We start from the raw sequence: 11,486 nt of genomic DNA, 5'->3' as shown, positions 1-11,486 counted from the left end.
GGAGAGAGAGGACGGACAGTGTGTGTGACCACTACTAAACTACAAAAAAAAGGTTCAGACCCACTCTGAATTACGTAAGGTCAAAATTATCTAATGTGGACCGTCCATTTGTCGTGATCTCAACTTACAACATCCAATGTCGGCCTCATGGGTGTTTCTGAGTTGAGTTATCTCTCAAACACTGTACTGTTCCGAAGAGGGTACTGTCGGAAGCGTGACGATCCGATGAGGATATTCTAGTAATTTCAAAAAAATCACGAGTGGAAACCTGAGCATTTATATAAATAAAATCGGGGATGAATGATGATTAAAAAAAGAAAAGAAAAACAAAGGATTTTGATTTTTGTGGGAAATTTATTTGAAAGAAGATAGAATTATTGATTCCTTTAACAATAATAATTAAAAATTGGGTCCTATAGAGTTCGAAAAGAACAAAACGAAAGCTTGTCGTCGTCTTCTACAACTTTAAATATTTAGTAGCTCCAACTATAATAAACAAATAGAAGTTTTCATACAATATGAACAGAACCAAAAAATAGTAGTTTTATATTTATTTCTACTGTTTTACTTTTTTGTTATTATAATTACTGTTTTTTGAGATCCTTGTCATTTTTGTCGCGATTAGATGGAATTTGTACAATTTTAGTAACTCTTCAGTTTGTTTTTTTTGTTAATATAACTTATTCTCTCTCTCTCTCTCTCTCTCTCTCTGTGCAATCTATCGCCGATTCAATCAATAATCTCTCTGCCAAAAAGCTCTTTGTTCTTTTGTTTTCTGGAATTATCCAAAGGAGAGAAACAGAGAAATCAATCAAATCTCTTTTTAGTTTCAGACCCAAAAATCCTAGGTTTCAAATTCTTTGTCAGGTTTTGTGTGTCTGTCTTGTGTCTCTGGTGTGGGATTTCTGGAGCTTTGGTTTCTTAAAACCAGCTCCATTATCTGAATCCCCCTTCTTCTTTAATCAGCCATTGTTGTAATTGTGATAGAAAAGAGGATGACTTGTTTCTCTTGTTTGAATCCTCGAACTAAGGACATCAGAGTCGACATTGTTGATACTGCTCGATGCAACAACGACTCTCGCTACCCAACCAATTCATCAGGTTCTTTTTTCAATTCCAATTCGAAAACTTTCGTTTTTTTTTTTTTTATAGTAATTATCTCAAAGGTTTCGTTTTTATTTAAAGATGTTCTGTTGTGGTTTCAGTTCGTGGAAGTGATACAACAGGAACAGAGTCGATTTCGGGTATCTTAGGTTAGTTATGTTTTTTTCTTTCAATAATGTCTCTTGTCTCTCTTTCAGACACTTTTGTTTTGGGTTAATTTCTTTTTTGGCATTGGAAGCAGTAAACGGTAAAGTGAATAGTTCAAAACCTGGTGGTGGAGCTCGGAGTTTCACCTTCAAGGAGTTAGCTGCTGCTACCAGAAACTTCCGGGAAGTGAATCTGCTCGGTGAAGGAGGTTTTGGCAGAGTTTATAAAGGACGCTTAGATTCAGGACAAGTCAGATCTCTCTCTCTCTCTTCCTCAAACCCTTTTAAAAGATAAACTCTGTTTCTAATAGAATTTTTTTGATGAAAGCAGGTAGTGGCTATTAAGCAATTGAATCCAGATGGGCTTCAAGGAAACCGAGAATTCATAGTAGAAGTTCTCATGCTTAGCTTATTGCATCACCCGAATCTCGTTACATTGATCGGCTACTGTACTTCTGGTGATCAGAGACTTCTTGTCTATGAATACATGCCAATGGGAAGCTTAGAAGATCACCTTTTTGGTTAGTTTACTCAAACAACTGTATTTGTTTGTTACAACTGTTTTGATTTCAGTTTCAGATTATGATTTGTTTGCTTGGTTCTTTCAGATCTTGAGTCACATCCAGAACCATTAAGCTGGAATACTCGAATGAAAATAGCGGTTGGTGCAGCTCGGGGAATAGAGTATCTTCACTGCACAGCTAACCCGCCAGTGATATACCGTGATTTGAAGTCCGCTAACATATTGTTAGACAAAGAGTTCAATCCAAAACTCTCGGATTTTGGACTGGCGAAACTCGGTCCAGTAGGTGATCGAACTCATGTATCAACCCGTGTCATGGGAACTTACGGTTACTGTGCTCCCGAGTACGCCATGAGTGGGAAGTTAACCGTTAAATCGGACATCTACTGCTTCGGTGTAGTGTTGCTTGAGCTCATTACTGGGAGGAAAGCTATTGATTTGAGTCAAAAGCAAGGGGAGCAGAATCTTGTTACATGGGTAAGTAAACTTACTAAACCTTGATTTAGAATATTTCTACTCTTGTTTTATAACCAAAAATTTTCTTGTCTCTGTAGTCACGTCCATACCTCAAGGATCAGAAGAAGTTTGGACATTTAGTGGATCCGACTCTACGGGGAAAATATCCAAGACGGTGTTTAAACTATGCCATTGCGATTATTGCAATGTGTCTGAACGAAGAAGCTCACTATCGACCGTTTATAGGTGACATTGTTGTGGCACTTGAGTACTTAGCCGTACAGAGCCGGTCTCATGAAGCTCGAAACGTCTCCTCCCCATCACCTGACGTTACAAGAACGCCACGACGACGAGACTTGTAAAAAACACACAAGAAAAGAGAGTCTTGAGCTTTTAAGAAATTCAGTTTGGTGTTCTGTAAAAATGGCTTTTTTCCTCTTCTTCTCTGAGAAAACATTATATGTTTGGTAAATGATTTGGTTTTAGTTACTTATATATATACTTGTTTTTTCCCTGTGATGTATATGACAATTATGGAGACAAGTAAAAATTGAAGGTTCTTCTATATGTACCTACATTTGAAAACCGCACTACAAAGGAAGTTCAGAAAATAAAAGCCACTCTTCAAATTCTTAGGAAGAAAGGATTTTTACATGCTCTTCTCTTCTTATCTCTGGTGCGTTTTTAAAAACAAAACCCAAAGCACCTCCTAGTAATCTTTCAACAAAAGAAAAAAAAAAACAGATAAAAATATGAACAATTGTAACAGAACACAAAAGGTATTTATCTATCTTTGGTGTCATGTCCTAAAACCCTTCTTTGTCTTCTTTCTTTCTCTGATTTGAGGTCAGTGCCATAAACTGTATTCTGTAGCTGAAGAACGTTCAGGGAAATGATGAGAAGATACTTGAAGCAAAAGCTTAATAGTATGACTCGGTGTTGTTCTGCAGACATCTACACACTCTTCTACATCTTCATCACAAGTCAACAAAACCCATTCGTTATCTTCGTCTAAGTACTTTAGATCATACCTGCTCATATCATCTATGCTAAAACGTTTTCCGATCTCCCACAACAGATCTGTTAACCTGCGCGAATTCCGCATCCGGAATCTGATCTTCTCTTCTCCGTAGCTAACTTTAATCCTCAGGAAGTCATCATCTTGTGATGATAACAAGTTGGTGCCTTGAGGGACGTTTTCTAAACTTGAGAGAGTCAATATTGTCTCGTCAAGACTTGAACTTTGAAGCTCGATCTCGCTGCTATTCTTCTTCAATGAAACTCCTACACTAGCTGAAGCAGGATCAGTTGTTGCACCGCTGTTTAGTTGAGTTTCGCTGGAGCAACATTGGCTAGAGTTTGAACTTTGGCTATATGAGGAAACAGGGGATTTTTCAAGCTGCACTGGCGGTAGTGGAGGAGGAGGAGGAGAGGTCTTGGCTTGTTGTGAGGTTTCTTGTGACTGTGAGACTAAATTCGGAAAATTCGCATAGAAGGAGCCTATGGGAAGAGGACCAGAAACACCTTGAACCGAATCAATCACCCGTTGAATCTTCTGCAGAGAATGTCCCACTTTCTTGATCTTTCTTGACGGCCATCTCTGTATCCCATGCTGTCTGCATATCCTCTTCAAGGTCGTTGGACAAACTGAAACATTTCAAGACAAGAGAAAGGCAAAAAGTAGAGATCAGTCTTAGGACTTTCCGATGATTTGAATCGAGAAGATAAAAGAATGATGCTTACCACCGATATTCTTGGCTGCATCTTTCAAACTCCCTGCGAAGTACTGTCGAAGAACATCCAAAGTAATGGTTTTATCTGCTTTTGTGCGCTTTTTCTCAGCCGTCATACTGAAACCACCACTTGAGAATGTGCTGCTCTCATTGACATTAGAATCCATGGTGTAGTCAAAACCTCTTTTTAAGCCAAACCCATCATTTGGTTTGTCTCCTCCATCAAATACCAATCCAAGATTCTGAGGGTTACTAGAATTGTTACTCCGCTGGATTTCTTCAAGAGAGGCGCTCCATGGAGAACTACCGTGGAGTTGTTGTAGTTCCGATGTGTTTTCTATCTTTGGCGTTACTACCTCTTCCCTTTCTATCACTTCACTCTCTTCTTCTAGTTCTTTATCTGTGACAGTCCTTAAGCTTCTAGGCACATGAGCCATAATAGTTGAAAGTGCATTCAACATTTTCCTCTGTTCCTCCAGATCATCGCAGTCTTTAGGCAAAAAGAACTCCAAGACAAAATCAGCAGAGCCCGTGTGGATGCAGCGCAAGCGAATTGCAACCGCGCCATGCAAACCGTACATATTAGCGTGGTGAGAGAGAGGGTACTCTGATTTCTTGTAGTTGGATACATCAGACGAAAAGCAAGGTCCATTGGTCAAGAAGGCTTGACCTGCAACTCCTTGGCCCTTCAAGAGGTGATGCTCAGAGCAAGCTTCGTGGAATTCGCGGACTGTTGGATCACCAACATAGCAAGCATCATCAATGGTTGATACGCAATGGATGTAGTTCTCATCGTTGTGACGGCACCCGCTTTTGTTTTGCTGAAGACAAGAGACCCATGTCTGAGCTAAAGGTAGTTTATGAGTCTCACAAGCACATCTCAAGAGGTTTCGGATTTCAGGTAATGCAGCTTTGTAGGATAAGTCACATCCCTGAATAAAGATGAAACAATCTTGTTTAGAACAAAAAGCAGAACTAACAGAACTCATGTACAGTTTATTTTATTACCTTTAGAGAAGGCGGAATCGGAAGTTCAGTGCTCCTAAGATCAACTGCCTGTGAAAAGGAAACACATTGATCCCTCTCAGAAAAACCAATTCAATAGCAAAATGCTGAAAGCTTAAGAGAAAGACACGAACCTGAAGTGCCTTGCAAATGCTTTCAAGCTCAGGTCTTAGTTTAACCATCTCAGTGGTCATTACAACTTCAATAACCCCTAAGCAAATCTTACTACCTTGTTCAAACACCGGAATCGCCAGCGTTCCACGGACATCACAGTCCTGTGCGTGATGTACTCTTGGATACTCCTCGCTCTTGAAAAACCTAACATCAGGAGTCCATTCAGGAAGCTTCCCCAAGAAGACTCTACCAGGCAGACCAGCTAAAGCCTTGGAATCATCTTGCTCAGCAGAGAAGTGATAATTCACAGAGATCTCTCTGTAGTTTGCAAGTCTTTGACACATGGGATCATGGCTAAAAGGTTGTTCCTTTGTAGTCAAAACTCGCTTACCGCCTCTGTTAACAGGAACCCATAACTGAATAAGCGAACCTCTCTCAGTTGTGTAATCTTTAATGTGTTCAACTGCCTGAACCAATCTCTCAGTAACAGAAGAACCACCACCACCTCCAGGTCCAATCCACCATCTCTTGTTCCATTGAAAGTCATCAAGACTCGATCTTTCAACACAATCCTGACCGTACATCTGAGATACTACTGCTGATGTATCTTGAGTTGGAGACCACATGAAGGAAGATGGATCAAAAGGGATAACAGAAGAAGTTGAAGGAGCAACGTTAAGAAACTCAGATCCATCTGTTGTCTCTAACCAACAACCATCTAGTAACAACCCATCCATGAACTCAGAGTCCATAACCGCGTTCTCAGTTTGAAGAAAACTATCTTCCATGGATAAATGTAATTTGCTTTTCACTGAAACACCATCTGAAACACACAAAAGCATCCATTTTTCAACAAAGTTTCATAAATAAACAAACAAACAAAAAGGTTGAGATCGAGCTGTGTTTTTTATGTTCTTCGTCTTGCTTACATTTTCAGAAATCGATAATAGAACTCATGAAAATCAAATTCTCACCAACCGACAAAGTAGAAGATAAAATAATTTGGGAAACACGAATCAAAGCACTAATCTTCTTGCCTAAACCAAATTCATAATGACAAAAAGTAAAGAATCCAAAGTAGACACACAAAAAAAAAATAACCAAACTTTTTGTTTGATTGATTGATTGATTCCTTCAAGCTGGGCAAACAATCTATAAAGCTCAAGATACCAATTTAACCCCAAAAAAAAACGAACTTTAAACTAATCAGCTTTTAGTTCTTAGACGAAATAATCAAACTTTATAAAGTTTCAGAAGAGAAAATAGAAAGAAAAAACTCACAAGAAAGAGAGAGATTCTCGAAGATTCCTTCTTCAGGTGGGTTTAAAAAAAAATGTTCCTCTGTTGCAAATTTGTTGTCTGAGACAAAAGGAACAGATGAGAGAAAAGAAAACCAAATCTCAAATCTGAAAAGAAAGCTGTAAAAGATGTGTCTGATGGGAAGGGGGTTTATATGTGGGTGGTGTACATATAACAAAAAAGATTTTAAAAAATGAAATATTTTATCTCATCAACTATGCTTGCATCGGGACATAGCGAGAGACCTTACTGATAACTTTTTGTTTTGTTTCGTTTCGGTTAGTTTGCTTCTCATCATATATCTATCATCAACTCAAACATTACAGAACAAACCACTCTCTCTCTCTCTTCCAGGCTGCTTGGGTTTTTTTGGACTTAACTGGAGGAGAGACAGAGAAGATTCCTCCACTTTCTAGAGAGAGAATAGAGACAGAGAGGGGAATCAATAAACAAAAGAGAGCAACAACATGTATGTCTTGTGCAGTGAATTTATATAATTTTACGTAAAATGTCAAAACTTTTTTTTTTTTTGTCTTTGTTTTTTAGCAAACGTCACATATTATTATTATTCTTCATAAATCATATTTAAAAAAGAATTGAAGTTTTATTAACTATAAGTGAAACAGTTAAAGCAAATTTTTTTTAATACGCTGGCTGACTAAAGATAAAATACATTGTTTTCTTTTTCTCTATGATTGTTTAATACAAATCAGTGGGTAGAATAAGATCCTATTTTATTATTATTTATTATTGGTGAAAAAATCAAATATAATGGCTGTACGTATCTTTAAAATATAGTTATATATATATATATATATATATACGATATCTGATTTCGCCTATTTTGTTCAAAAGTTTATATTTGGAGAATGATTCTTCTTCCAACATTTTAATTATTATTGGTGGATGGATGAGCAAAGCGAATCATTTTCCATTTATAGGGCCTTGTTGTTGCTATTTGAGGACAAAGTTAACAATTTTTTAATGTTTTACAAATTGTCCATCGATCGATATAGGTCATTTTTGTTACATGTTTATAGAAAATTAAAGAATCTTCAAAGGCCATTATATTATATTAATACTGTTATAGCCTATAGGCTTATTTGGAGAAGTCAGAAAGTAAAAATAAAAAATAAACGAGTGGGGGAGTAGGTTCTTTCCCTCATTTTGATCAGAGAAAATGTATATATATATATATTTATCTAATCAAATTGACAATAAAGAGTTGTTCTCTGTGTAACAAAAGTTTATATATAGTGGAGGGGATTGTGTAACCCAATACCATCTTCGGCTCGTGAATAGATGCCCACCGCAAGAATATATATAATAGAAATTATAGAATATTTTGTTAGGCAAAACCATTGATCAATACATTTCGGTTTTAAAATTTTACAATTGAAAGTTCGAACCGAGTTCTCTCATACAAAATGCATGGTTTTGTTTTTCTTTTTTTTTTAGCTAAACTTAAGCTAAGAATCTCATGATGTTATATTGTTATGTGGATATTTGCTTTTTGCATAAACTTTTCAACGTATAAGTTTATACTTATTACTTAACATCCACAATAGAAATAAAAGTTGGACCAACTTTGTGGATTTTGCGAAACTGTTTAGTCGATATGGATGATGTTTAAGGAATAACATCAGATTTGTTGGATTTAAAGTAAACTTGTGAAAAGCGGTTCAAACTTGTGATGGATCTTGGAAAGCAGGTGATTCGTTTGTAGGCGCATGATGATTTTGTACTTAGCTCTAGGATCCGACGTCAATTATGGGAGCTAAAAATTTCCGATGGAGTCTTTTCCCCCTACATGCCGAAGTCAAAATTTTCATTTGAGCTATGCGGTGTATGGTTGGGCATGCTTTCCATGATGTGGCTTTCTACACGGACTGTTTAGACATATCTCGACGATATCAAGAGGGACAGAGAGGAATTTTTTGTTTCTCTTTATCTTTTCTAGAAATACAAATGTAAATGCGAATTTTTTAGTACGTCAAGCGCGTATATCTCAGCTTAATGTTTTGTTTGTAAACAGTTTTTCATCTCATTGGCTCTTTTGAGCTAATTTTTTATTGATAAAAAATAATAAATAAATAAAAACAAATTTATATAAGAATTGTATCAAAAGAAAAAAAAAAAAACAAGTTTAAGAAAAGAGATTTGGTTGTGGTCAGATCAAGTTAGCAGATTATTCATGGCATATTATTAACGAATTTAAAATAGACAGATGAAAAAATGATATGATTCTTCCGAAAATATGTGAAAGTTTTCGGGAGGAGATCTTGGATTACACGAACGATCCAAATGTCCAATCCACATTTACGAGTGAGACTGTGAGAGAGTGTTTCTTGGCCATTTAGTGGTCATTCCATTAATCAAAAAACTTTTTTTTATTATGTGATAGTTTACCTAATTCATATTCGGTCGGGTTTCTTGATTATGTAGTTTTCAATCGCGTTATAGGACGGACAATATGCTTTTGGCGGATGGAATGTGACACCAATAATTCCCAATCAGAACTCAAGAGTATTTTATCTCCTATGTAAATGCATTTTTTTTTATGGGACGAACGGGGCTTATCTCACTATCCCTATACGTAAAGAGGAATAGGTTTATACACGCAAATGTTTCTATCTAATAGACTAATACACAGTAAAGGTAACGTAAGCTACAAAAGACGGAACAAGTGGTGCATGACTGCGTTTCCTCCCACTTGGTTTTTTTTTTCTCATACGTACTCCCAATTAGGTAGACTCCACATATATTACTCACACTTCTAATTTCTATCAAAAATTTATTTCTCCCTTATCCAATAGTAAGTGTGTCACACTGTACATCTTTTTTATTTTTGGTCGTCCTACTGTAAACGAAGTTGGAGTTGAGCAACGTACAACATGGAATATATGAATATTAGCAACATATGGTTCTCTATATATCTCTACTACAATTTAATTATATTTGAATTTTCATGTTTTAGATATTTTATTATTTGCACAAAAAAAAATATATTTTAGTATTAGTGATAAAGAATTACCTTTGAAATTTTCTAGTTACACTTACAATAGGATAAAGCTAATGACCAACTTTTGTGTGTTTTTCAAATTAGGAAAATACTCAGATAGGTAGGACACGTAGTTAAGGATCTAAATATCATCTTTTAGTATGGTCAAATTGGTTCTCTAATTGACTGTATTATATAGAGCTATATATAAATAAAATAAAAAAAGATATTTATATGATCGAAGCATAATTATAAGTCACAAGCATTAAAAAGTTTTCGTTATGTCACTCATATGGGCCGTTGGGAATTTTATATGATTTATATTTTGAAGAAACAAGATGCAACACTCCTCCCATACGTAATATGATTCCTTCAATGTGAAGAAATTAGAGACCAAAACAAAACAAAAAAGACAAAAGAAAATAGACGATCTTAAAATTAACCATTTTTTCTCTATGGGACACACTTTTTCAAGTTTGAACCGTCGATCAGGTTTATAGTGTCTGGTTTGAAATTAATTTAGATTTCGAATGTGATTCATTCATTATTCGACTGAAGTTGGGGGCGGGGTTTTGAATGCTTAGAGACAAACACCAGGCAAGCGATAATTAGAAGCCAAATCAATATTTAACAGATGATACAAAAGCGATGGACTAGATGGCTTTAACTATTAAACTTTGGATCTAAAATCTGACAAAATAACGATAAAAACAAGAAGAAATAAAGATATATACTCACGAAGTCACGTTTTAGTGTCGTTCGTTTTCATGTGGTTTGTGTTTGTCGAGTTTCATGAGATATTGCAACTAAAAAAAAGTATACAATTAACTATGAATTATTAAGATAAAAGGTTTTGTTTATATATAATTCGTTTATATTGAATTATGGATAAACTAGATAGTACCATATTTTTTTTTTTGGACATCAATAGTACCATGATACTTGAGGTTTGATAAGGAACACATCCGCGAAAATTAAATTGTGACCACATCCACATGATTCCTTGATAACTTTGTTTGAGCTGTTGAGATTTGAGTCTCAACGGTTAATAATATATACAAGTTTATAGCCAAAACAGCCCAATAATTTGGTTTCGGAAATAAAATAGGCAAAGTTAATCAGTGAACAGAAAAATAATGCTACACAATATTAAAGAATTGCAAGGAAACAAGCTTTTTGGGGAAACCAAGATAAAAAAAACTTTGCAAATACAAAAGAAAGATTCTGATTATACAATTTAATTATTATTTAGGCAAATAGAATCTCTTTTTTCATAGGGTATTGAAACGTATAAACAAAGATTAAAATTCCAAACATTGATATAAGAGATCCCTTAATATAATACACAAAAAAAAAAAAAAGAGTCCATTAAGTGCAAAGAAGGAATTATTATAAGGTTGGCGGAATCATTAACTCCCACGTCAAATAATTGTGATAATTTTTGCACGTCTTGGTTAGGTATAAAACCTATATACATACTTTTTTTCTTTTAATTTCTTTGGGTACTTATATATATGAGATTATTTATGTTGAGTACATTGGTTGGTAGACCTTAGACGTAGGGCCACGAAATTATACACCTCAAACCTTAGATATTTTACAGAAGTACATTTCATCGTTTTGTATAGTTCCGTCACATGCAATCAAAGTAAAGTCTTCTTGATTTCGTCATCAAGATATTGACTTTTCCTAAATGGATCCGAGATCTTGTTTAACGACAACCAAAACACGTTAATTTTGTTAATCTGCAAAGTTGTGAGTTTTATATGTATAAAATTCCTGGACCATTAGGAAACACAATTTACAAAAACCATATGTAGACAGTAGACCAATAGTAAGAGGGATCACTATACATAGTTTAACCGGTTTAAAGTATTCCAACATGCATTAGTAGTGACTGAGAGTTCAAGGTTTTATGTGGCTCCATGTGCCTAATTTCTGATTTGAGCTGAGGGTTCTCTTTAAGAAAATAAATTACTGGCCGAGACATCAGATTAGTCAGACTGTATTAGCTAATTAAAATTTAAGAACAATGAGTTAAAATGGTCTGCTACCTCTCATTCATTTCCACTAGCAGCGGAATAATTAAAAAAAAAAAAAAAAAA

The 11,486-nt window shown here is 35.4% G+C and overlaps 2 protein-coding genes across 2 annotated transcripts; one reads left to right on the top strand and one right to left on the bottom strand.

The window, feature by feature from the left end:
• LOC104756420 (serine/threonine-protein kinase CDL1-like) lies at nucleotides 622-2,746 on the top strand. Its single transcript, XM_010479013.2, has 6 exons — nucleotides 622-1,101; nucleotides 1,206-1,253; nucleotides 1,346-1,500; nucleotides 1,582-1,771; nucleotides 1,859-2,250; nucleotides 2,328-2,746. The coding sequence occupies exons 1-6, from the start codon at nucleotides 996-998 to the stop codon at nucleotides 2,589-2,591; spliced, it is 1,155 nt and encodes a 384-aa protein (XP_010477315.1). The 5' UTR covers nucleotides 622-995; the 3' UTR covers nucleotides 2,592-2,746.
• LOC104756419 (protein NLP4-like) lies at nucleotides 2,832-6,440 on the bottom strand. The gene is made up of 5 exons (XM_010479007.2): nucleotides 6,363-6,440; nucleotides 5,102-5,904; nucleotides 4,971-5,018; nucleotides 3,973-4,894; nucleotides 2,832-3,876 (listed from the first exon to the last, which is right to left on the bottom strand). The coding sequence occupies exons 2-5, from the start codon at nucleotides 5,867-5,869 to the stop codon at nucleotides 3,077-3,079; spliced, it is 2,538 nt and encodes an 845-aa protein (XP_010477309.1). The 5' UTR covers nucleotides 5,870-5,904; nucleotides 6,363-6,440; the 3' UTR covers nucleotides 2,832-3,076.

The sequence above is a fragment of the Camelina sativa genome, chromosome 17, assembly GCF_000633955.1.
Source record: "Camelina sativa cultivar DH55 chromosome 17, Cs, whole genome shotgun sequence".
In the NCBI taxonomy this organism is placed as follows: domain Eukaryota; kingdom Viridiplantae; phylum Streptophyta; class Magnoliopsida; order Brassicales; family Brassicaceae; genus Camelina; species Camelina sativa.
Note: the sequence above shows the minus strand (reverse complement) of the source record. Positions and strands in the feature narration are given on the sequence as shown.